This window comes from Chrysochloris asiatica, unplaced genomic scaffold (assembly GCF_000296735.1).
Source record: "Chrysochloris asiatica unplaced genomic scaffold, ChrAsi1.0 scaffold00025, whole genome shotgun sequence".
Lineage (NCBI taxonomy): Eukaryota > Metazoa > Chordata > Mammalia > Afrosoricida > Chrysochloridae > Chrysochloris > Chrysochloris asiatica.
Genome location: NW_006408543.1, coordinates 6,618,800 through 6,645,916, shown reverse-complemented (window position 1 = coordinate 6,645,916; position 27,117 = coordinate 6,618,800). Strand labels below are relative to the sequence as shown.

Below are 27,117 nucleotides of genomic sequence, written 5' to 3'. Positions count from 1 at the left end.
AGGCCACTTAATGTCTCTGAGGTTTGCTTTCTTCATCTGGAAGCCAAGGACACACTGGATACCAGGACCGTGGGCATTGTTCTGGGGTCCTGTGATCCAGGCTCACATTGAAGGTGGCAGGGATGTGGAGTGAGCTGGGACGGGTAGGTCAAAGAGTGCCATTTACCTTGGACCTTTGTGAAAAGGGGGTCCACCCCAGAGGGGCCATGGGAAATGGTGTGTCATCTCTTTGAAAGCATCTTGTTTTCTTCTTCCAGAAGAAGCGTGGGGTCAGAGTGGGCCCTTATTGGTTTGGGGAGTGAGACGAGGGAGTCCAGGTCAGGGGTTGCGGACTTGGCTCGGTCCTCTGTTGTTCTGGTTCTGGTTCTGTCACTTGAGCAGAACTGGGGTCCAAAGACCCGAAGGCCTGCTCAGCTGTGTCGTATACTACCTCGTCACAGTTTCCCCTCTTTGAGCTCTGATCTAAGGCAGTATGTCTGTGTGGCAAGATCAGGGCTGGAGGGCTGGGTCTCGCTCCGTTGCTGCCCTTCATATCTAGATGTGGGGCTGTCATTGGTCATGCTGTCCCCCGGGGCTCTCTTGTATCCATCTGTGACACACACCTGGTCGGATGCTGCAGGGATGAGACTCAGGCCCGCTGCTGAGTGGGTCTGTGGGCTCCGTGGTAAAGAAGACTGACCAAGTTAGATCATGCAGACCCGGGCCCCAGCTCCCTCCCTTCCCATGTGACCTGGGTCCAGTCTGGCACAACTTTTGGGCCAAGGGTTATGAGTAGGGCTGCAAACCTCAAGGTCAGCAGTTTGAAACTACCAGTGGTTCCGTGGGAGAAAGATGAGGCGTTCTGACCCTGTGCAGGGTCACTATGAGTCGGAACGGACTCCACAGTATTTAACAACAACAAGAAGGCAGGACAAAGAGGAGTTGCCTCTAGGGCCCATAAAACTGACAAGGGGTAGATTCCGAGAAGTGACTTGGAATGGAAACCCTTTGTGTGTGTTCATTGCTGGAGGTCATGGAGGGACCCAGGGCCCAGGAAGGACGGAGCATTGACCATGCCCGCTGGACCTCCTGGCTCCACCACCATTCTGGAATGTCCATCCAGAGCCTAGGCTTCTTGGTCAACCTTTCCTACCCAGCAGGATGTGTTTTCTGAGCCAGTGCAGAGATGGAGCTGCGGAGATGCACCGCATCCCTTCTGGTGCCTGGGGACCAGCTTAGGGCCCAGAACACTTGCTTTGTGTCTCCTCTGCCCACTACCACTCATGTTGGTCCTAAAGGACAGAGTAAAACTACCCCTTAGGGTTTCCAAGGCTGTAAATCTTTACGGAAGCAGACTGCCACATTTTCTCCTGAAGAATAGCTGGTGGGTTCGAACCAACAACGTTTCAGTGAACAGCCCAGTGCTTAATCCACAGTGTCATCAGGATGCTTTTCTGCAGCCCCAAGCATCCTTATTTTGCTTTTTTTCCGCCATGTTTGGGAGGTGCTTCCTGTTCTGTGTTTGCAGAATTCCCACTTCCTTGGGACAGTGTTGAATTTGCAGTTTGTTTTAGTGACCCTATTGATAGGCAGAATGCATCAAAAACCCTGGAGTCCGCATGCTTACTGACAAGCGTTGGAGCCGGTAAAATGGCTGGCTGTCATTGACATGAAGAATTGTTTTGGTGTGGTTGTGGGGAAACAGAAGCAAACCCCAAATCCTCCTTATTTGCCATCTAGCTTCTTGAGTGCGAGGTTACAAATCCATTTTGAACTTGGAATTTTTAAGGTCAATCCATTCTGAAATTTAGCTAGAAATGATGGGATACCAAATTTTGACAGTCTTGATAAAATAAATAAAATAGCACCTTCAAATCCAGGTCTGGACTAAACCTCTGTGTAAATATAGTTTATGTGTGGGGGGACATCTCTTCATTCTGTCACTCTGATGTTGGACTTGGGCTTAATCGTATGTATTTATTGTTATTTATTTTTTTTAGAAGGGTAACCTTTTTCAAAACTGGTAGAAGGACTGGAGGGAGGCCTTCCTCTGCAGCCGGAGAATCTGAACCATCCAGTTTGCTGTGTGAAGTTGATCCTTAGATGCTTATGTTTCCCCCAGAAAATAATGTCCTTTTTATTTTTTTTAAACTTGCTTTTAACATTCTGCCCTTGGCATCTGTTCCAGGCATTGTGGATGGACGTAAACTGTGTTCTGACAATGGGTTAAAGCCAGCACTTATTGAAAAGCATTCTCTACTTAATTACATTTCCTTCTTCTGGAAGCTATTTTAATTTTTTTTTATAATCACATGTTAATTGTGTATTAGCGGGGCCTTTCTGATTAGTTGAAAACATAATGAAACCTTTGTAAACAACACAGAGAGAAAGAAAGAGGGGTGTGTGAAGCAAACAGGGCCCGTTCTAAGAGGTCAAAATAGCTAACAGCCGTTCTTCAAGCTGGGGAGGGCAGAAGGTGTACCTGGAAGCCCCCCTTTTGAGAGACATCTTCCCTGTCCCGAGCACACACAGGACCCAGCAAGAGGGTGATCTGCCAATACCATCAGTGATGAAGACAGGGTGGGTCCTCGTGTCTTAGTCCCTCCTCACCCACCCTGGTCTTCTACTGAGTACCAGCCAGGTGTGTGACTTTTACTTGCACGACCTTGCATCTTCTCACTGTCTTTGGTACAGATATCACCTCCACTTAATGGATAAAGAAACTGCAGTTGAATTTTTTTCCTTCATGCTCAGCCAAGGCTAGGAAGCCAGAGAGAATCAGAGCCTCCCGGCGCCAAGAACCAACCCCACTGGGTTCCAAAGGAGTTGGGACCCTCAGATCCAAGACTCTGCAGGTCTGGGCACACCTGGTACCTGTCAGGGTTGAAGGAGCCTGCTGGGGTGGTCCTTACGGTGTCTGCCTGTGCAGTAAGAGCCCCTCAGTAAGAGCGAGCCACTTTGCTTTTTAATTGAAAGCACCAGTCCCTGTTTATAAAACCTGTAGGGGAGTACCCCTCCACTAGCCCTGCTCTGCTCCCTGTTGAAAGGGCTAAACTTACCGGGGGAATGCAGGCCCAGGCTGTTAGGAAGGATGCAGGGCTGGGGCGCTTGAAATGAAACTGCTACTGTATACACGCTCCAGGCCCCGGGAAACCCTGCCAAGACAGCGCTGTGAACGGCCGCCAAGCAAAACACACGCTTTCTGTCCAGTGTAGCCAGCTCGCTCCTGCAAACAGGGAGAATGGGCTTTCTGATTGGACCAGTTTCTACCACTAAGAAGACTCTCACACTCTGGGATCCTTCTAAAAATATTCTGCAGGCGGCACGTGCCCCGAGACCTCGGGAATCTGAGTATTCCTGAGCTGGACTGTTGATGTCATCTATCGAGGTCATGGTTTTTGTTTTGTTTTGTTTTGAAGTACTTAAGCTTGCCTGGTCATTCCGCTTTCCACTGCTCTAGCACAGGACCATTGCTGCTGCAGTGTGAAAGCCTGACTTGCAGGCAGCGGAAATGGTGTTTTCCTCTCTTTTTGACTACAGGAAGTGCATTGGGGTTTGCAGTTCCAGCAGCAGAGCTGGCCTGTGAACCCCTGAATCTAGGGCAGCCCATTGTTGTCACTGCCCCGTGGTGGCCCAGAGGCGGTCCTTGTACAGCATGTTGGTGGCAGGCTGCAGGGATGGCGGTGTGGACATTTCCTGCCTCTGCTCCCTCTGCCTGTTCGGGCTGACATTCCCCACACCAGGTGCTGGGAGCTCAGGTTCACTGCTCCAGGGAGCTCTGGCATATGCTAGAAGTAATATGTGGGGGCCCCTCCCCCCTCACTGTTTCCCCATTACCTCTCCACCCTCTTTTTCTCCTTTTCTCATCCCCTTCTCATTCTCCTCCCCATCCCCTCGCCCCCACATTTCTCCTTCTGTCTGTTGGTCTGTTTTTTATATTTGGCAGCAACACCTTGCAGGAAGCCAGTATTTGAATTAAAGGGTCTAGCCCAGGGTTTCTCAACCTTGACGCTGTTGATACTTGGGGACACGGGAAGGTCCCGAGCAGTGTAGGACATGTAGCAGCATCCCTGCTTCTGTCCACTAGATGCCACTAGCAAGCCCCCCCCCCAATGGTGACAATCAGAAATATCTCAAGACATTGCCAAATGTCCCCTAAAGAGGCAATGTTAGCCTCCATTGAGAACCTTTGCCGGAGCCTGTTCTTCCAAACTGGGAACCAGTTTAAGGGGCTGGAGACCTGAAGAAGGTTGGACTCTCTCCTTAGGTGTTGAGTAACAACAGGGTAGAATCAAAGGTCTTGATCATGGAGAGTGGATTCCCACTGGTGCCTTGAAACCCCCACCCCCGGTCACAGTACAAGCCTAGTTGGCTGGTGACCTGGTGGGCTGAGGTGGCCATACCTGCAGGAGTCAGAATGGCCAGGTGAGTCAAATATTGAAGCGGGTCCTCTGCAAAGAACGCTGCCACTGTGGGCTCTGAGGAAAGCTCCTCTGCTGGAGATAGGTGGCTCCTGTGATGGTCTCAGTGATGACTGGACAGGTTTGAGGAACTAGCCTGTATGGTTGACCATAGTGTTGTAGTTCCTCCTGCCCTCTGGGATGGTTTTACTCAGTGGTAGTTGGACCAAGCCCACCCAGAGGCCCCTATACACTCTGTGGCTTTAGGGTTGACTCATGAATGGGAGCACTCAGTAGGGCCATGTGCAATGCTGTGGACTGGGGAATCTGAGATCTGGTGGTCAGTGGTCAGCAGGGTTCTTGTTGGGCTTCCTTGGATTACCGGGTGGCAATGAGAGTGATGTCCTGCTCAGCCAGAGCCCCCTCCTCCCTGGACCTGGGCACCCTGGCTTCTGTCCCCCCAGCACAGAGCTCTGTCACAGGGGCCTGCTGACTCGAGCTTGTGTGGTGCGGGAGCTCCCTGTCCCTCTCCACCACCCCGCCCACTCCACCAGCCTTTGTCACAGCACAGCCTTCACCCCACCCCCTCCTGCCCCCTGGCATCACACTGCTGTCAGCCTGTCTGCGTGGGGTGGGTGGGTGGTGCTATGAGAGCCAGCTGGTACAGCCATGTGGGTCATCTCAGCCAGCTTGGTGCCTTGTGGGATGTAGCGGCTGACCACCCAGCCACAGTGCACAGTGTTGGTGTGTGGCCAAGGGGCCACTCTGAGCATCAGTGTTATGACTTGCTAGAATTTGCTTCTCTCTCCCACCTGTATCCTATGCATGTGTGTGTGTGTATGTGTGCACTTTAGCATGTTCTGTGTGTTCATGGGTGTGCCCCTGCATGTGCATGTATGTGTATACAGTATGTGTATGTGCACCGCACCTATGTGTGTGTGCATGAATGTGCTCAGAGTGCATGCTTATGCCTTTGCATATGTTGTGTGCTCATGAGGCCAGTACACATGTGTGCATGTGTGCGAACACGTGTACATGTATGAGGGCTGCACAGTGCATTCCTACATATGCATGTGTGCACATGTAGTTCTGTTTGTAATTGTGTCTGCATATACGTGTGCCTGTATGTGGGTGGATGTGTTCACGTGTGTGCTTCTACATATGTATGCAGGTGTATGTGTCTACATGAGTGGATGTGCATCTGTTTGTGCCTGTACATATATATGAATGCACATGCATTTGGGGTGTGCATTGTATGCATGGCATGCTCATACATGCGCATGCACATGTGCCTCACGTGTGTGTGAGGTGTGCATACATGCACACATGGTGTATGTATGTGCGTGCACATATGGGTATACACATATGGATGTGTGCATGTGTGTGTAATGTGTGTGCACCCATATCCATATGGATTATTTGTGCACACCTTTGAATGCACTGTATTTCTACACATGCATGTGTGTAAGCACGTATAGGTGTATGCATGTGTGCATGTGATGTGTGTGCATCCATGTGCACATGGAGTATATGCATACACCTTTGCATGCACTGTGTTTGCGCATGTGCTCACGTGTATGCATATGTGTCTACGTGTGCACCGTGTGTGTGTGTGTGTGTGTGTGTGTGTGTGTGTGTGATAGAGGGTGGGGTTGCTGGTTTTCCTTTCTCCATAAGGGCAAGTGCTCTATCCTCCCTCTTCTCCCTGCACTCCCCGTGGTGTTCCGAGCATCTCTGAGTTTTCACACCCTCTGCACACACCGCGCGACAGGCCGCGCATCCGGGCCGGAAAATGGTGCTCCATCACTCTGTGCCTGGCGAGGCTGACCACCTCCCCCGACTGCCGGCAGCGCGTTGGAGGAAACTGGCACCAGCGCAGAGGCAAAGCGCGCAGAAGTGCCGCAGGTTTTTCATATGGAAATGTGAAATAATGGGGTGATTAAATAGAGCTGTATATTAAAGTACATCTGACATTAGAATTACCATAATGTGCTGTAGCCTTAGGCTGAGTACTTTATTTGCCATCTGCGTCGGGCCCAAAATCCCCCGGGGAAGCGCTAAAATATTCTGAATAAACTCAGCTCGAGTTCTTATTGAGAGTAAAATACCATTTGTGGCACGCCGTCGTATTGATTCGTCTTAATTGTGGTGCAGAAAAGAACATTCTCTCTCTGATGACTTTTGTGCTTGGTGACAAGCTGGCTGGAGTTATTGTAACTAGCACTGCAGTTGGTTAACCTGAGCAGACGGGTGGCTGAGGCACACACCTCGGCTCCAGCCCCTGGAGCCGCTGGGCACCCCAGGCGCACAGCTGGTGCACCCCAGCCCTGTGCTCCTCCAGCAAATCCACACTGTCCTCACAGGCCCTTCCCTGCACTCCCTTCTGATGTACTGTAACTAACCAGTACTAAATGGCTAGGAGAGAGTGTCGTGTGTGGAGGCCTAGCCCCGTACTGTGCATATATAGAGAAAGAAAGAAAAAGTCAGAAAAAAAAGAGGTAAAAGCCAAAAACAAAACAGAGGGGGGCGGGGGGAAAAACCCTAAAGGAAGAAAAAAAATATAAAAAAAAAAAGAGAGAGAACAAGGGAACAAGGAAAAGCAACTTGTCCACACAGGCCAAGCAAGGCCTGGCGGGTCCTTGGTGGGTGGTTGTGGGGGTGCAGATGTCCCAGCCCCCCTTGGGGAAGAAAGTGCTTGTGAAATGCATTGAAGATGAATGAGTTGACAGTAGGAAAACACTGGGTGATCCAGCCCCTGCTCCCTGTTCACAGGGTCCAGTCCTCACCCTATAATTGCCTATCATTATCCACAATTTAAATATTCAAACATTTTCCACAAACCTTGGGCTAGCGTGTTTTTATTACAAATTCAGAACAAGGGAATAACCTTTAACTTCAGAGACAAATGAGACAAATTTACAAGTGCATGTCTGCTGTTTTCTTGTGTTTTATCAATCCCCATGGACCAGAGCACTTTTGCTGGAACGCCACTCAGAACAATATACATATATTACTCCTTGTTTGTAGTGTGTGGGTAACGAGTCCCCTCTGTATTTGTAACCTATATAACTCGGCGTGGAGGCTCTCCATAACGTCAATTATCTCGTCTGAGCTAAACGTACATTCCATTCAAGCAAGATTGACTGCCCCCACCATACTTCTTGGGGTGGAATGTGGAGATTCCTGTGGGTTTAAGGAAGAGGGTGATGGGGGACTTGAAGGGGGCAGGAATTTATGCATGATGGGGGTAGGAGACTTCCTGTGCTGGTCATGCTTGGGAAGGTGCACACTGAACATGTGCACGAGGTGTGCACAAGGAGGGGTGACACGTGTTTGTGTGTGTGCTGGCATGCACACAGATACACACTCATGCCCACATTCATGTGCATACAGACATGCCACACACACCTTACACACAAGTGCACACAGGCACATTCATGTACATACAGACACACCACAAACATGCATTGCTTACATGTGAGCACACAGACACACTCATATACATACAAATACACATCACATGCACAGATTACACATAACTGCACACAGGTACATTTATGTACATACAGACATGCCACACATACATGCACAAATCACACACAAGTGCACACAGGTGTATCCATGTACATAGAGACACATACCATACACAAGCACAACATACACACACGTGCACAAGGCACATTCATGTTCATAGACATATGCCACACACACATGCACAACTTACATGTGAACAGGCACATGGTTATGCATGCAGACACATGTCACACGTGCACAGCTTACACACGTGAACAGTCATGTACACACAGACACACCACACATACATGCACAACTTACTAGCGCTCTAGTGAACACATTCATGTGTATACACACATGCACACACACATACACATGTGCACCCCCATACAGACACACTGACTGTCACCCCACACACCACACGAACAGCCGTCTCCTTGCTCGGCTTACTTGTTTCTTTCTGAAGTCACTATTTTTTCCCGTTAAATAACAAGACTACTTGGCTCTATGCATCCCTGTTACCTGCTTTGCTCAATGTTTGTCCCCAGAGTTCTGGAATCCTTTCAGACAATGCCAGGTTTGGCGGGATGGGGGAAGGATGCCACAAAGCCACCAAAGTCAGTTTGGCCATCAGCCTCCCACGCCCTCCGGAAATGGGTCCTTTCCAGGGATGTCTGCAGCAGGCAGATTTCTGGGGAGCGATGGAGGGTCTCCCGCTGCAGGAGAGGCTGATGTTCTTCCCGGAGATATACCTGCCTGGTGCATGAGGGGAGGAGGACAGGAGGGTGACCTTGAGAAAGAACGTAGTTCTTCCCAAATGCCCCAGACAAGAAGCTTAATGTACAGTCAGCCCATGTCCTGTCTCCTGCCTTAAAAAACACCTGATGTTCACCCCCAGCTCAGTGATTTCACTGTTTCCACATTGTGGTGGCTGTTCCCAACACTGCACACCTGGTCAGACTGCAGAGCCCAGCAGCCACCACCCAGACGGTTTAGGGCATCTGGCTGCATGGTGTTTGCAGCACAAGTACCATTGGACACTGTGACTTGGACTGGCCCATTCCTGAAGGTGGTTCAGAGCTGGGGTGTCAGAGAGAAGAGTGCTGGGGGTAACTGAACCCCTGCTTGAGAGGGTAATTCGAAGCCACCTAGCTAATGCTGGGGAGCCTCATTGTTTGGGTTTTAAGTTCCCTCTGCCATCTTCACACAGCTGAATGCTTTATGTATTCTGTTTGGGAAGGGTGGGTCTGGCATGATACCAACTCTCTGAGGGGCTCACCAGCACCCTGTTATTGTACAAACAGACCTCCGAGATGCTGGGGATCCAGCTTCAGACCGACACCATGAAGGGAATCTCACATATCAACCAAGTCACACCAAACTGTTTTGGTTTCACAGTGTGTAAAAAAGTGAACGTGGACAGTATTCTGCAGTGTGTGGCGAGCCCAGAGCTTGGATGGAAAAGTCAGAAGCCTTGTGACATTGCACAATATGACCCAGATGAGAAGGGAGCGCCTGCTGTTGGAGAGATGGTGCTTGTGGGCTGGCTCGATGTGGGGTGGACACTAACCTGCCGCTTTAAAAAACGGGGTGTCTGTGCAGCACCAAAAGTCAGGTCTACCTGTACAAAGACGTCACAGGGCACACTGCCTGACTAGAATAAGCCTCAAACTTGACCTCAAAATTTTTCTTTTTTTTAAAAAATATGAAAGCCTTCGGTGTGGTGGAATGGGCAGCCACAGAATCTGGTCTGTATCCTAGTCTCTTAAGTGTGTTGGCAGAGCTTCCTCCGGCCTCTCATTCAGCGCCACACCCAGCTCCTCCCTGTTTGAACCTAAGAGCCCACCTCCCTGCCTCTGTGAGGGCTGTTTTCTCTCCCCTGGCCAACTCACCTTCTCTCCCTGTGGTTGTTAAGTGTTGATTCTGACTCACAGTGACCCAATATAGGGTTTCCAAGGAGCAACTGGTGAGTGTGAACCACTGATTTTGTAGATAGCAGTCAAGTCCAGTGCTTATCCTACAGCACCACACTAGGACCCAGTCCCTGGCAAAAGGATCCATGGATGGATGGATAATGGGAGATAGGTGGTGTGGGAATACATAGATGGATGACTGGGGGATGGGTAGGTGGATAGTGGGTGGGGGTGGATGGATGGATGGATGGATGGTGGAGGATGGCTGGCTGGCCAGCAGATAGGAGATAGATGGATGAATGGGTAGGTGGATGATGGGAAGATGAATGGATGGATGGATAGATGGCTGACTGGGGAGTGGATGGATGAATGGATGGATGGGTAGATGAATGGGGATGGATGGATGGGTAGATGAATGGGGATGGATGGATGGATGGATTGATGGATGGATGGGTAGCTGGATGACTGGGGGTTGGGTGGATGGATAAAGAAGGCATGTACCAAAAGTATTAGCACTAGGTTAGATTTCCTTGTGTCAGTTACTTCCTTGGGATGCCTCTTGCTCCAGATGAGACTCACCTGCAAATTTGTGCACACCTGGCTTTCTAGAGGGACTTTCTACTAGGGTCTCCTCTGAGGTTGTGGTGAAACATGCCAGACTTTTCTCTTGGCACATGAAGTCACAATGCTTACTTACCTTTGCCGCATGGACACTCTCTGGGTAAGCTGACCGTTACAGGAGGCAGAGACCCTGTGTGAGGTCACTTAAAGGGCGCTCTCTTCTATCTCAGCTGTGGTGTGCTTGGCCTCCCCTCAGGGCCCATGAGGACAGTTTGAGAGTGTGTGGACACAGAGCAGGTGGCCGGCCCAGGTAGACTGTGTTTGAGTGCTGCCTCTTGGACCTGTTCAGCTTTGCTGAGCCCTGGTTTCCTGGTTTGGGAGCACAATTTGGATTAGAGGCTGCTTTCCAAAATGGCTGTGAGCATCCACCCGGGGAGCAGAAGTCCCAGATGGCATGTGCGTGTTGAACACAGGTTGAACCCACCATAGCCATGCGCGTATGAGGGTAATGCGCTGTCGATTGGTGTCACTCATGCGTCAATGGTATCTATGTGGATGCAGCACCAAAAAGGAGAAGACAGCCCACTTACCACCCAGTGGATTCCAACTCATGGTGCTCCCATGTGTGTCCGAGTGGAACTGCCCTCCGTAGGGATTTCAGTGGCTGCTTTATTGGAAGGAGGTTGCCAGGACTTTCTTCCAAGGTACCTCTGGGTAGACTGAAACCCCCAACCTTTTAGCTGGCAGCTGAGTGTGTTAACTGTTCACACCACCCAGGGATTCTCCTTTGAGTCGGTTCTGATTCATAGTCCTGTCTGCACAACAGAATAAAACACGGCCTGGTCCTGCCCCCTCCTCACGATTGCCGCTGTGCTTGAATCCACTATGTCAGTCCATCTCATTGAGGCTCTTCCTCTTTTTCTCTGACTTTCTACCAAGCATTACATCCTCCTGGGACTGGTCCCTTCTAATCACATGTCCAAAGTATGTGCGATGGAGTCTCGCCTTCCTTACTTCTAAGCAGCATTGTGGCTATAGTTCTTCCAAGATGAATTTTGATCATTCTCTGGCAGTCCAGGCGTAGTCAGTATTTTTCACGACACCCTAATACTAATGCATCAATTCTTCTTGGGTCTTCCTTATTCACGATCCAGCTTCCTCATGCATATGAGGTGAATAGCGTGGTTTGAATCAGGCACAGGGAGAAGCTGGACTGGGGATTGGTCCTATATGTCACAAGTTGAGAAAGGCAGGTACCCCAGTGGGAAGTGTGTACAGGGACAGGGAGGTGTGAGACACCCTAGGGGTGAGCGACCCCAGAGCTGGCTGGGAAGATGGCTCATTGGCTCCCTGTGCGGTGTAGAGGCTGGTGGAGGAGTCCTGGTTCCCTCCTCAGTCACCTGGTATGCCCCGTGGTCGGAATGCAGCTTCCCAGCGGCGTGGGAGGAGCCGGGGGCTCTGCCAGCAGTAGGAAGAGAGACCATTTGTGGAGCTGCTAAGCCCAGCCTGCCGCGGAGGTGGCGCGGGCACAGTGGAGTCACGCGGGTTCACACACACCTGAGCAGGTGCCCTGGTCCTGTAAAGCAGACAGACAGATGGAAGGGACACACACTGCCAGGTCCTCAGTGCCTGCCTCCTGGGGAGCCTGGTTCTGGGCACCTTACAGAATGCAGACCTGGAAAGAGCAAGAACTGCCTTCACCAAGTCCAGGTGTGGCTGAAGTACTGGACGGAGCCCAGGTCCCTGGTGGTACCACGGCTCAGGGGGAGCCTCAGCCTGCTGACCATCTCACTGACATGTCCTCCAACAAAGCTGATATCCAGCTGGAGCAGGGCAAGGTCAGCATGGTCCCCGTCCTCAGCGATAATTTCTAGATAAATACCCTGAGGCCAGCAATGTGGCCTTGTACCACCTCTCTCACTTCCTGTGTGAGGGATCCCAGCAGGCAGAGATCTTGGGCAGCTTCAGTGACCAACTCACAAAGAGGCCCAGCCTGACGCTGGACTCTACCCCCAATTTCATCCAAGAGCCCTTGCATGCGCCTCTCTCCCAGCCCCTGGACTTCCCACAGGGAGCACTCACTATTTCCATGAGCTAATTGAGTGGGAAGGGAGCCTTGGTGGAGCAGTGGCTACAGTGATGGGCTGCTAACTGAGTGGTTGATGGTTCAAACCCACCGGCTGCTCCACGGGAGAATGATGTAGCAGTCTGCTTCTGTAAAGATTTTCAGCCTTGTAAACCCTATGGGAAGTCCTGGTGTGCTGCTCAGGGTAAGCACTGGACTGCAAGGTCGGTTTGAACTGCAAGGTTGAAGAAGGTCGGCAGCTGAAACCCACCATGCACTTCTCAGAAACCCTATATAGTGTCTCTATGAGTCAGAACCGACTCGACGACATTGATTATCAAATAGATTCATAGTGTTTCTTTTCCCCCCGGATGTCAGCAGTACCCTCCTCTCCCAGCTGAGTACTGGGCACATTTTGTTGTTGTTGAGTGCCATGGAGTCATTCCAACTCATTGTGACCCTGTATAGGGTTTCTGAAGAGTGGCTGGTGGGCTTGAACCGAGAAGGGTTCATTTGTTCCATTGGTCCAGGGAAGGAATGAGATACAGGTCATTTTCGTAGCAGTAGTTGGCACAGCTCTGCCCTCTTGAGTCCCCAACAACTGGACTTAGTTTACCAGGACGCAGAGAGAGGAAAGCGTTTTAGGCACACTCCCTCTGTTAAGAACTATTTAGAACCCAGTTAAGGATGGAGCCTGGAGGGGGAGTGTGGGGATGGATTCGCCATGTCTGCCCCGGCATCGGGCATGGGCGGGGAGGGTGTGCCTGGCTCAGCACACATCCCAGTGAGAACGATGAGTGGTATTATTGTAACTTCCTCCCTCACCAGTCCTCCCCCTCCTCCTGGACCACTGACTTTGAAAGAGCTTTTTCTTCTCAACAAACTGAACCTATTCTTCTTCATGAGATAATAGCATGATTTCACCGCGTTATTGCAGCTCTGGCCAAAACCAACACATCTCGACACTGTAGTTCGCACCCCGGTTGTTGTGGAAGATAGATGGGTGTCTGGGCCCCTTGGCTCTGGGGGACCCTGGGTCTGTGATGTGCACAACAACCCCTCTCTGTCTCGGCTGCCGGGTGGCCTTGCCTGAGTTCATTCCCTCTTCAGTCTCTTCGTCTGTACAAGGGTCATGCTACCACTTCCTGCCTCGTGGGGAGCAAAGCGTGAGGGCATGCCTCCGCTCTGCTTAGGGCCTGGCTTCTGCTACGGATGGCATCATGGTTTGTTGTGATGGTTGGTGTTCTTGTTGTTCCACGAGCTCCACCTTCTTGCTTGGAGGGAGCTGCCGTTAGTTAAAATCATTGCAACTGAGATGGGTGGTTATAGATTCTATACATGACGAGGTGGAGAATAATATCAGTGAGAAACTTATCAAGACCCCTAATGCAGACCCACGGGTGTCAGAGGAGAACTGGACTACACGGAGGTTTCAGTGACTGATCTTTCAAAAGTAGTTCCCTGGGAATTACTTTCAAGGCACTTCTGGATAGACTGAAAGTCTCCTTGCTAACCTTTCAGTTAGAGCTGAACACTTCATTGTTTGTACAACCCAGGACACCACAGACTGTTGTTGTTAGGTGCCCTTGAGTCGGTTCCTACTCGTAGAGACCTTGTGTCCAACTCACGAACTATTGCCCAGCCCTGTGCCACCTTCACAATTATTACGCTTGAGTCCATCGCTGCTGCCACTGTGCCAATCTATCTCATTGGGGGCCTTCCTCTTTTTTGCTGACCCTCCACTTTACCAAGCATGATGTCTTTTTTCCAGGGACTGGTCCCTCCTGATAATAGGTCTGAAGTATGAGTGATGAAATTTCACCATCCTGGCTTCTAAGGAGCATTCTGGCTATATAGGTCCCCAGCTGATCATTTCTTCCTGAATTTATGAAAGGGAAGAGGCTTCATACTAGTGAAGCGCTACGAATATTAAGCCCCAAGCCCAAACCTGCTGCCTTCAAGTCGATTCCAGCTTACAGCGACCCCATATAGGATTTTCAAGACAGGAAATCTGTACAGAAGCAGACCAAGTCATCATTCACCTGCTACGGATATTGTTAAATGTCATCAAGTCGGTTCTGACACTCAGTGACCTTTCAGGGTTTCCGAGGAGCGCCTGGTGGGTTTGAACCACCGACCTTGCATTTAGCAGTCCAGTGTTCATTCCACGGCACTACTTCACTACAGATATTTGTTGTTGTTGATGTTAAGTGCCGTTGAGTCAGTTCTGACCCATAGTGACTCTGTATAGGGTTTCTGAGGAGCGGCTGGTGAACTTGAACTGCTGACTTTGTGGTCCAGTGCTTGCCTTATAGCGCCACACCAGGACTACAAATATTGTTGTTGTTGTTGTTAAGTACCACGGAGTCGGTTCCGACTCATAGCGACCCTGCACAGGGTTTCCTAGGCTGCAAATCTTTACGGGAGCAGAAAGCCTCATCTTTCTCCTGCGGAACTGCTGGTAGTTTCGAACCGCTGACTTTGAGGTTAGCAGCCTGATTCATAACCACTACACTACCAGAGCTTCTTATAGTACAAATATTGTTATTGTCGTTGTTATGTGCTGTGGAGTCGGTTCCGACTCACAGCGACCCTGTACAGGGTTTCCAAGGCTGTAAATCTTTACGGGAGCAGAAAGCCTCATCTTTCTCCCACAGAACCGCTGGTAGTTTCGAACTGCTGACCTTGCGGTTCAAAGCCCAATTCGTAACCACTACGCTTCCAGAGCTCCTTAGTACAAATATTAGGGGTAATAAAAAAACAAAACCAAAAAATGCCATTGCTGTCGAGTTGATTCCAACTTGAGTCTGCTCCATGTGTTACCGAGTACATCAGCTCCACGGGTTGTTTTTTTAGCTGTAGTGTTTACAGAGGCAAGTTGCCATGCATTTCTTCCGCAGCACAGTTGGTTGGTTCAAACCACCAACCTGTAAGGTCATCGTTTGAGTAATTACAGGCAGACGACGTGCAATAGTTTGGGTTTGCTTCAAGACCAGCACAGTACAGTGAATATTGCAGTACGATGAAGTGTTATTAAGATGGGGTCTGCCTGTTTGATCATCTTGGAATTGGGGCCATAGCAATGTTGAGGTTAGATTCAGCAGGAGGGAGTGGTTGGCCAGCAAGACCAGCACGCTTCTAGGACACTATTGTTAAGTGCTGTCGAATTAGTTCCAACTCATTAGTGACCCTGTATAGGGTTTCCAAGGAGCAGCTGGTGAGTCTGAGCCACTGACCTTGCCATTAGTAATCCAGTGTTTATTCTGCAGTGCCTCACCAGGACAGTGGGCACTCTGAAATCCATGGAGAGGTGGAGCTGCCAAGCCCTTCCCCATCCTGGGATCCTGCGTTGCTTCTTGTCCCTACACCAGCTTCTGAGTGGTGGGGTGCACGCAGTGGACTGTCCCTCGTCCTTGAGGTCTGCCTTCTCCTGCCTCGGGGACAAGGTGGACCTGACTGGGTGAGACCCGTCTGACAGGGCTCACACTGGAAACGGAACCATCACTGTTTCAGGGGCTTTGGTGCCGAGGATGTGCTGGGGTCACACAAGGACGTGGGCTTGGAGTCAGGAAGCCCAAGGCCCCCCAACTGTACCATGACGTGGCTTCCCCGAGCCTTGGTCCCGGCATGCATCCGTGAGGATACAGCCCCCCTTGCCTGATCTCTTCCAAGGAGTACTGAGTAACTATGAGCAAAGCAAACACACCAGAAAATGCCAACAAAGCCGGAAGCCCATTGCAGACTGTAAAGGGACCTGTGGAGCCGGTGTGAGGATTGTCATCAGGTCCCACGGGTCTCAGAGCAGCCCACAAGCTTTCACACCTGCTCAATCCTGGGCAGCGATCACCTGCTTGTCCTCACAGCTGGGAAGGTCCTCTACCATTGGGTGTCTCTTGGCTTTAGGAAGGGGCTTTTAAACCAGCACCCTAAACTTTGGCCTTATAATTGACTCTTGGTGTGGCGCTGTGGGTTAATGCGCTCGACTGCAAAGTCCACTTGGACCGGGAGGCCTGCGGTTCAAGTTCACCAGCTGCTCCTTGGAAACCCTATACAGGGTTGCTATGGGTAGGAAACCGACTTGATGGCACTTAACAACAAATTGAATCACAGGAGTCCTAGTGTGGCCCCGTGGGTTAATATGCTGGACTGCAAAGTTGGTTTGAACCACAGGTCAGCGGTTTAAGCTCACCAGACACTCCTTGGAAATCCTATATAGGGTTGCTATGGGCCGGAACCGACTCGGCGGCACTTAACAACAATTTAATCATAATTCAGTGAAAGGTTGGTATTGCATGTCCCTGATATCTTTATTGATATTATTATTAGGGTCACCTGTATAATAAGGGGGACTAATTATTTAAGTGCCCACGAAAGAAAAAAACCCACCAGAAGATCTGCCGCATGGCAGAGGAAGAGAAGGTTCTGGTGTGTATGGGTGTTCCTGAGTAGCCATAAACAACCATGTTTCTTTAACGTCTGTGAGTTTCTGCTTCCCTGGGACCTCTAATGCAGTAGGCAGGCTGCATTAACATTCCTCCAGGGGTTCCCTTACTGCCAGCATTACACTGAAAGTACCTCTGAAACCTCCACAGGCAGGGACAAGGTAGAGAGAAAAATAAATCCTCAAAAAAATGCAAAACCCATTTGTAACATCAGAAGAGGGATGTATGCCTTACGGGGTGTTCACATAAAAACGTTCATCTGCACAAGCTCTCTCTCTTGGTGGCACAAATAATAATGCGCTCAACTCCTAGCTGAAAGGTTGGTGACCCAAATCCACTCAGCGGTGGTGCGGAAAAAAGACCTGGTGATCTGCTTCCTTAAAGATTGTTGCTGATCGCTATCATCAAGTCAATTCTAACTCATGGTGACCCAGAGGTGCAGAGAGGAGCTGCACTCCATGGCATTTTCCAGGCTGGGACCTTTTGGAAATGGATTGTTAGGTCTTTCTTCTGCATTACCCCCTGGGTGGGTTTGAACCGCCAACCTTTCTGGACTGTGAGGTTTGAACCGCAGGGTCAGCAGTTCAACCCCTCCAGCCGCTCCTCGGAAACCCTAGGCAGGGTCGTTATGAGTTAGAGCTGACTTGATGGCCCTTAACAACAAAACGTAACTGAAAAAGGAGTCCTGGTGTGGCATTGTAGGGTGAGCATTGGGTCGCGATGTCAGTTTGAGCCACAAGGTTGGCAGTTCAAACCCACTAGCCACTCCTTGGCAAACCCTATACAGGATCACTATGAGGTCGGGACTGACTCAACAGCACTTAACAACACCACCAAATTGCCAAGAAAACTATTGGAGAAGTTTATTCTGTAACACTTGGGGTCGCCATGAGTGTGAACAGACTTGGTGGCAGGGGGTCTGTGTGGTTTTTTAGGTCTGCACATCAATGGACTCCTTGGACCCTCCCAGACCTCTTTTGGGGCAGGATATAATTTCCGTTCTACTGAAGTAACTTGATGGACTAACTTTACTAGAAGCGTCAAGGTGGGGATTGGAACCCAGGATATTATGGAATTTTCCCAATCAGATATTTTGAGGTGGGTTTCATGCTTGAGCAAGACTTCAAGGGCCAGTCGAACAAACAAGATCCAGTCTGGGTTCCTGTCAGCTGATGCTAAAACTGCCTCGAAAAGACGGCAGCAAACAAGGACTCCGGACCGGGTTCTGAGTACCCTGGTGTGATTCAGCGAGCAAAATGCCACTGACGTTTCGAGGTCTGTGGGCTAGTAATTCCTATCATCATCATCCAAGCATCACCCATCCACTGGAAGCTCCCGAGCCCCTGGTGGCGCTGTTACCAAAAGGCAGAGTGACCCTTTCCTGGGCACTGGCTTATCTCTGGACAGATGTCGTGTCTGAAAGGTGCTGAGCCTGAGGAGGGGGCCTCAAGGTGGAGACACCTGGTCCCCAAGCAGTAGTGTGGCCAGCCCTAAATCAGAAGCGGCTGACGGTCTAACGCTGCATTTCAAAAGGAGCCATCGCATGGTTAAAATATTTCATGAGTTTGGGAATAGAACAAAACCGTTCCGAGTGGCTTTTCAAAGACTTTCTGACATTGTTCAGTTCTTACAAGTGAGACGTTCTAGTGCTCAGGGCAACTTCTGGGCAAGAGATAACCATGAAGTGATAATCTGGAAATGAACATTTTATTAAAAAGAAAGAAAGGGGAGGAGGAGGAGGAGGGAGAGTTGTCTAGGGAAGGTCGTTGAGGGCTGGGAGAGTTTTTTAAAAAGAAAACTCAGAAGCTGTCAGATCCTAGGAAGGCATTTGCCTGTGCAGTGAATCTTGCCATCTTGTGGAACCAAAGTGGTTCAGGGACACAGGATAGAAAGAGCTGACCCGTGGTCCTGAGGCCCACTTGCTGAACAAACAGTGAGATATGGGCAGGTGACTTCCTCTCCACACTGCTGTTCCAAGTTAGTTTAAGAAGTGCCTCTTTTGTGACACAAGAAGTGGAAACAGTTGAGCTCTTTAGAACATGTAGCTACACGCTTCTCGGCAGCTGCCATTTTGGGATTCTTTTGTTGTTGTTGTTGTTAATATTAATCAGATGTTTCTGTTGTACAGCAGTCTCCATACCCAGCCTGCACTCTTCTCCTAGCCACATTCCTCACCAGCAACCGAACTTTCTAGAAAATGTGTGTCAGTCAGACCAAGAAACAGGAAGTGCTTTGGAGATACCCAAGGAAATGAAGCTGAGGAGAAAGAGATTGGGGGAAAAGGAGGGGACCCAACCCCCTCCAAAAGAAACCATCATCAAGCTTTAGATTAAGCAGCTGTGTACCATAAATCGATTACTCGGAGTGGCTGAAGTAAGGTGAAGGGGGCAGACACGCTCTTTAATTTCAAGATCTATGACCTTGTAGGACGTTGGCACTTCATTTGTGTTTATTAGCTTCTGTGTCAGAAAGAGACATTTTATTTATCTTATTTATTCTGTCTTGCTCCAAAACAGGATTTGAGGAGGAATCTTAACTATCTATATATAGCTTCTGGCCAGCTCTGATGTCAGGCTGTCTGAGGTAAAATGTTCAGTTTCCTCCAATACATGAACTAATAAGCCTTGGACAGGAGATGGTACACCCTCAGTTGGCCTCCAGGGAGACTTGGGTGCTTTTTTGTTATCTGAGTGTCGTGTGGGAAGGGAAGGATGGGGTCCTGGTGAGGCCCTACTTCCCACATCCTGTGAGGATCATGGCCACCCAGGGTTTGGGGAAGGCCTCCCTGCTATTCTCCAAGTGAGGAGGCTTCTCCTCAGGGGTTCAGGCATGGGGAACTGAATTACCCAGACATAGTGGGAGAAGGGAATTACCTAACTCCCTGGAGAAAGCAAATAGCCTCAGATGTTCTCCTTGAGACGTTTAAACGTGAGGTTGGAGGCTCAACTTCAAAATTCGCTGTTTGTTTCTGTCTCCTTGCCGCCAGATGCACATACACAAAGTAGGAGATGGCTGCAAGCTACTCCTGTAAAACTACACTCATAAAGCATGTCATGGTTCTCCATGTTGGCTGCTGGGGCCTACTGGGTTCTGTGGCCTAGAGAAGCCTCCATCTTATCCCTTTGATAGGACACCATGACCCATTCTGTGACATTGTTATTCTTACAACTTTCACAAGGTGTAAGCCTTTTCTAACTGGGGAGTGGGGCCCACACTCAAGACTCAAGTTCCTAGAAGGATTTGAGTTGATTGGGTTTTAAAGATGGATCCGAATGTTGGTTTCTGTGTTCCAAACAGTGCTGAAAGTGTGTTGGTTTCATTAGGTGCCATCGAATTGGTACTGACCCATAGCGACCTTATGCACAGAACAAAACACCGCCCAATCCTGGGACAACGTCATCATTGTTGCCACGCTTGAATCCATCGATGCTGCCACTTGGCCAATCCATCTCATTGGGGGTCTTCCTGTTTTTCTCTGATCCTCCACCTTACCAAACATGAGTGTTGTTGTTGTTGTTATGTGTCGTGGAGTAGGTTCCGACTCATAGCGACCCTACACAGGGTTTCTGAGACTGTAAATCTTTACGGGAGCAGACCGCCTCATCTTTCTTCCCCGGAACCGCTGGTAGTTTCGAACTGTTGACCTTGCGGCTCGCAGCCCAATTTGTAACCACTACGCGTAGTTCTCCATAATTCAAACAGAAATACTTTATGCCCCAAATGTGAGATGCTTTTCCGTCGGTGGAGAGGCTGCGCCGGTGGACCACTTTTCCCACTCCCCACCACTCTGTGCCCTCATGTCCCCACACTGATGTGGGGCTTGTGATTTCTTGGCATGGCTAACTTCCCCACAAAGTTTGTGGCAACTGTACTTGATCAGTGTAGAAATCTTCCAGGATCCATGGAGCTTGGGCAAGCAGCAGGTTTTATAGGATCCTGGCTGTCTTCAACGGAGGCAGGTTTACTTTTCACTTTTCCTTCCCGCACTAGTGCAGGTGATGACAGAAATCAGGACCTGTCCACACCTGTCTTTTGTATGAAAACCTGTATGAGTGTATCAGACTGGAGAAGCAGCCAGCTTCACCCCCAGGTTGAGGAGGGCAGCCAGCAGGCAGGTTCTGCACTGACATTCAGCTTCCATTTTGTAGCTGCCCCAACGATGGACAAAGGTTATGGTGATGTTTTGGCCCAGCAGTGCTGAGCACAGTATTCGGCACAATTTGCGGGGGATATCACCAGAGCCATCTTCCAACAAAACAGCACCTGCAGTGGTCCACTCTGACTGTCCTGTCAGATTTGGGGATGTTTTGACATCAAGTAATTGGGCAAAGGACTTGGCAATACACGTTTAGATGACTGTCTTTCGAGTACCCCTCCACCCCCACCCCACGCACACACTCCCCAGGAGTCTAAGTGAAATTCTGCATTGTGGTTAGGGATGTGTTTGAGAGCACCAGGAGGCTGCTGTTCTCACAGTAGGTCTTCCAAAACCTGCTCTTGGCTTAGTCAGCATGTTTTAATTCTGTAGGGTTTCCTGAACAAATTCTGATCTTTAAAATACTAGACTTCCCTGGAGCTCAAATTCCATTTCTCTCAGGCAGTTCAGTTTGATGTGTTTCTGCCTTGAATCAAGTATCAAAATCAGTGATTCTCAACCAAAGGTGACTTGGCCCGGCAGGGACATTCTGCTGTGTCTTGTAGGATTGCTATGAGTTGGAATTGAGTTTCTGGTCTGGGTCCCTGGGTAGGAAAAACAGTCTTGTGCCCCTGATGTGATGCTGAAGGCTAAACACTCGACCCCAAGGTCGGTTTGAACCACAAGGTTGGTGGTTCAACTCAGCAGCCACTCCTCGCAAACCCTCCACAGGGTCACTGGCGGTTAGAACTCATCCACACAGAAGAAAGTCCTGGCGATCTTTTCTCATAGAACCACAGTCACTGAAGACCCCATGGAGCAGCTCTATTCCATGTGTGGGGCTGCCAGTAATGGGTAGTTTGGGTTTGGAGACATATTTGATCATGAGGCTCTAAGGGTTTGCTAATGGCATCTAGTGGGTAGAAGCCATCTCATAATGTTTGAGGCAGCCTACCCACTCTAGCTCCCAACGAAGAATCCCAGGGCTCCAAAGTTAATGGTAGCATAGTGGTTACGAATCCGGCTGATAATCTCATGGTCAGCAGTTTGAAACTACCAGCTGTTCCATGGGAGAAAGATGAGGCTTTCTGCTCCCGTAAAGATTTACAGCCTGTGAAACCCTCTACAGGGTCGCTATGAGTTGGAACCGACTCCATGGCACATAACAACAACAACAACAAAGTTAATAGTCCTGGTGTGACGCTGTAGGATAAGCACTGGACTGCTAACCACAACTCCGGTGGTTCAACCACACCAGCTGCTCTGTGGAAACCCTACACAGGGTTACTATGAGTTTGAACTGACTTGAGGGCACTTTACACCAACCAAGTCAATAGTACCCAGTTTGAGAAGCCATGTGATGAATAACTTGTCAGGTAGAGAGCCTTGTATGGCTGAAATTTACCCACATTTTATCTGCTTGGTGGTGGTGGGGGGGAGGGAGGGGAGAAGCCCTGGGGGGGCGCAGTGCTTAAGTGCTTGCTTGGTAACCAAACGGTCAGCAGTTGGACCCCACCAGCTGTTCTGTGGGGAAAGATGGGAAGTCTTCTGTTGTGAAGATTGTTGTGATGTGCTGTGGAGTCGGTTCCGACTCATAGCGACCCTGTATAAGCTTCCTAAGGCTGTAAATATTTATGGGAGCAGAAAGCCTCATCTTTCTCCCGTGGAACAGCTGGTAGTTTCGAACTGCTGACCTTGAGGTTCACATTCTGATTCGTAACCACTACGCTACGGCCTAGGAAACCCTATGGGGTCCTTTGGCTGTGTCCTGTATAGGGTCCCTGAGTTAGAATGGACTCGACAGTAATGGGGTCTGGGGTTTATGGACTGAGCCATTCTCACCAGATCTGGCCTAGCCACTAAGATAGTGGCGATAAGACCACATGTGTCTCAGGGAGGAAACCAGGCCTACAGAACTGGTAATGGTTTGCTGAGGTTCTGTGGCTGGTCTGGGCTTTGAACCCAGAGTGAATTCTGTGCAAGGGTTGGAGAGGGAAGGGCCACTTGGTGATCTAGGCCTCCGCCCCTTTCGGAGCACCTGGGCCGCTGCACAGTAGTTAAAGCTCTTGGCTGTTAATGACAGGGTCTGAGGTTGGAACCCACCAACTACTCTTTGGGAGTAAGCCAGGGCCCTCTGCTGCTGTGGAAACGCCCTGGAGCGAGTGAACAGTTGCATTCGGTTCTCCAGCGTCTCTGAATCCAGGGCAAAGGGTTTGGGCTTTTAGGAGCAGGCAACCTGCACACGCGCCTCAGGCCTGCTCTCACTTCTGTTCGCCTCTCTGTCCGTGTGTCTCCGCAGGTAAAGACGAGCCTTCCAGCTACATTTGCACAACATGCAAGCAGCCCTTCACCAGCGCCTGGTTCCTGCTGCAACACGCGCAGAACACGCATGGCTTCCGTATCTACCTGGAGCCGGGCCCGGCCAGCAGCTCACTCACACCGCGCCTCACCATCCCGCCGCCGCTCGGGCCGGAGGCTGTGGCCCAGTCGCCACTCATGAATTTCCTGGGCGACAGCAACCCCTTCAACCTGCTGCGCATGACAGGCCCCCTTCTGCGCGAGCACCCGGGCTTTGGCGAGGGCCGCCTGCCCGGCACGCCACCCCTCTTCAGCCCGCCGCCACGCCACCACCTGGACCCGCACCGCCTCAGTGCCGAGGAGATGGGGCTCGTCGCCCAGCACCCCAGTGCCTTTGACCGAGTCATGCGCCTCAACCCCATGGCCATCGACTCTCCCGCCATGGACTTCTCGAGGCGGCTGCGCGAGCTGGCGGGCAACAGCGCCACGCCGCCGCCCGTGTCCCCAGGGCGGGGCAACCCTATGCACCGGCTCCTAAACCCCTTTCAGCCCAGCCCCAAGTCCCCATTTCTGAGCACGCCGCCGCTGCCCCCCATGCCCTCTGGCGGCACGCCGCCCCCGCAGCCCCCATCCAAGAGCAAGTCGTGCGAGTTCTGCGGCAAAACCTTCAAGTTCCAGAGCAACCTCATCGTGCACAGGCGCAGTCACACGGGAGAGAAACCCTACAAGTGCCAGTTGTGCGACCACGCCTGCTCGCAGGCCAGCAAGCTCAAGCGCCACATGAAGACGCACCTGCACAAAGCCGGCTCGCTGGCCGGCCGCTCCGACGACGGGCTCTCGGCTGCCAGCTCCCCGGAGCCGGGCCCCAGCGAGCTGGCGGCCGAGGGCCTCAAGGCGGCCGATGGCGACTTCCGCCACGAGAGCGACCCATCGCTGGGCCACGAGGCCGAGGAGGAGGAGGAAGAAGAGGAGGAAGAGGAGGAGGAGCTCCTGCTGGAGAACGAGAGCCGACCCGAGTCGAGCTTCAGCATGGACTCGGAGCTGAGCCGCAGCCGGGAGAACGGCGGCGCTGTGGCCGTGGCCGTAGCCGTGGGCGCAGGCGCCGCCAAGCTGGCCGATGAGAAGGCGCTGGTGCTGGGAAAGGTCATGGAGAACGTGGGCCTGGGCGCGCTGCCGCCGCAATACGGAGAGCTGCTAGCGGACAAGCAGAAGCGTGGCGCCTTCCTGAAGCGTGCAGGCGGCGTGGCCGGCGAGCCCGGAGACCTGGACGACGCGGGTGGCTGCGGGGACGCGGGCGCGGTTGGCGCTGTCAACGGGCGCGGGGGCTTCCCAGGCGCCGAGCCCTTCCCGGGGCTCTTCCCGCGCAAGCCCGCGCCATTGGCCAGCCCGGGGCTACCGAGCTCCGCCAAGCGCATCAAGGTGGAGAAGGACCTGGAGCTGCCGCCCGCTGCGCTCATCCCCTCGGAGAACGTCTACTCCCAGTGGCTCGTGGGCTACGCGGCATCGCGCCACTTCATGAAGGACCCCTTCCTGGGCTTCACAGACGCGCGCCAGTCACCCTTCGCCACGTCGTCTGAGCACTCGTCCGAGAACGGCAGCCTGCGCTTCTCCACGCCGCCCGGAGATCTGCTGGACGGTGGGCTGTCGGGGCGCAGCGGCACGGCCAGCGGGGGTAGCACGCCGCACCTGGGGGGCCCGGGGCCCGGGCGGCCCAGCTCCAAGGAGGGCCGGCGCAGCGACACGTGTGAGTACTGCGGCAAGGTGTTCAAGAACTGCAGCAACCTGACGGTGCACCGGCGGAGCCACACAGGGGAGCGGCCTTACAAATGCGAGCTGTGCAACTACGCATGTGCGCAGAGCAGCAAGCTCACGCGCCACATGAAGACGCACGGGCAGATCGGCAAGGAGGTGTACCGCTGCGACATCTGCCAGATGCCCTTCAGCGTCTACAGCACCCTGGAGAAACATATGAAAAAATGGCATGGTGAGCATTTGCTGACTAACGATGTCAAAATCGAGCAGGCCGAGCGCAGCTAAGGCGCCGCCCACGCCGCCATCGGGGCCTGGGTGCCCACTCCGGCCCCCTCCCCGATCCCCTTCTGCCCCTGTACAGTGGAACTGTTGCCAACCGAGAGAATGCTGACCCAACTCGCCTGTGTGTCACCGCTACTTAGCACCCCCGTGTGTTCCGGGGGGCCCAGGGGAGGTGGCACTCCAACCCCAGCCTGAGTCTGCGAAGACCCATGGAACCCCGAGGGTGGAATAACGCAGTAAACATTGTGGAGCCTTTTAATTGTGCAATAATTTCTGTATTTATTGGGTTTTGTAACTTTTTCGTTTGTTTTCTTATTTTTGGCAGGTGCAGGTACTGTTAGACTTCTTTCTGTTGAGATTTCCTTTAGACAATTCTGTTGGATATCCATCCCTTCCTCATTTGTTTTTAAAAGAATTTTAAACTCAGAAGTAGTCTGAGCTGATGGACAATGTAGAAGGGAAGCTTATCTTTTAAATTATCATTTGTGGGGGAGGGTGTTGGGAGGGGCGCTGCTTGTTTTTTTTATTTTTATTTTTTTTTTGAAATTTAAGCTAAGCATGTGTAATTTCTTGTGAAGAAGCCAACACTTAAATGACTTTTAAAGTTGTTTACTTAGAAAAAAAAAAAAAAAATCCTTCACTTTTCTTTTGTCCTGAGATTGAAAAAAAAGGAGGCGGCCGCAGCGGCAGCGGCGGCTGGTTGTCAAGGGGGAGGGATGTGGATGATGACGGAAAGCGATAACAATCTTTCAAGTCCTAGCACTTTTGCTTCAGAATTGGAATGGAGATGCAGCACTGATGGAGCCTGAGCAACAGACAGGCTTTTTCTGCGTTGATTTCAACCTTATGGTTTTATAAGAAAAACTGGCATTCAAAGGGAGAGGCACCCTGAAGAATACCCATGCCACCCACCTGAGAAGCAGGGAGTGTTAAGAGCTGCCCCCCTGGAAATGACCCAAGAGTGTCTAAAGTTGGCCATGTCCAGCAGATACTGTTGGCCTACTTGGGATACCAAATTTTGCTCTTTGCTGTAGATGAGGCTAAAATGAAATGGGATGAGGGTCGTTTGGGGGTTTGGGGCGTAGATGATCTTGATCTGCCGAAACAAAGAAAGTAAGAAGCCAGTGGCGGTCTTGCTGCTTCTTTTGGCCTAATGACCTCTCTGTGTGTCACCCCCACATCAATCCCAGGTTGTAAGTTGCTACCAGGGATCATTGGTGTTCCCAAGCAGACAGATAGATGCCCGAATGGTTACTAGAGGCAGGGAACTCGCTCTCTTTAATGCACACTCTGATGATTTCTTAGGGAGACGGGAGAAGTCTTAGGAACAGCTCTCATTTGGGGGGAAAAGCAGAGGAAAATACCCAGCACTACTTCCCAATTGAAACGTATTATTAATTATTTTTTAAATTTTGTTTGGCCCACTGCATTAGGTTGGAAGGTACTCTACATTGGACTGTTGAAATTAGACATTTGAATTCTGTTGACCCGCACTTTAAAGCTTTTGTTTGCATTTAAATGAAATGGCTTCTAAACAAGAAATTGCAGCATTATCTTCTCTTTGGCCCAGAGGTGGGTTAAAACTGTACAGGACCACTGAGATTGAGTGTCAGTATTGCTGAGCGTGGCATCCACAATACTGGCACTATAAAGAGGAAAATAGAATCATAATTTATTGGACAGTTTTTCTGCTGCCATCCAATTTGACATGAGTGCCTTGGAAACTGACCTTCCTATTTGAGTCTCTTGAGACAAATGCAAAACATTTTCTTTTTTT

General features: G+C 50.9%; 1 protein-coding gene across 1 annotated transcript in view; it reads left to right on the top strand.

The window, feature by feature from the left end:
* The window catches only part of BCL11B (B-cell CLL/lymphoma 11B (zinc finger protein)), a 111,476-nt gene that overhangs the window by 82,647 nt on the left and 1,712 nt on the right, over nucleotides 1-27,117 (top strand). The window contains exon 3 of the mRNA XM_006839608.1: nucleotides 23,308-25,206. Within this exon, the coding sequence (XP_006839671.1) occupies nucleotides 23,308-25,206 (1,899 nt within the window). The remainder of the gene's footprint in view (nucleotides 1-23,307; nucleotides 25,207-27,117) is intronic.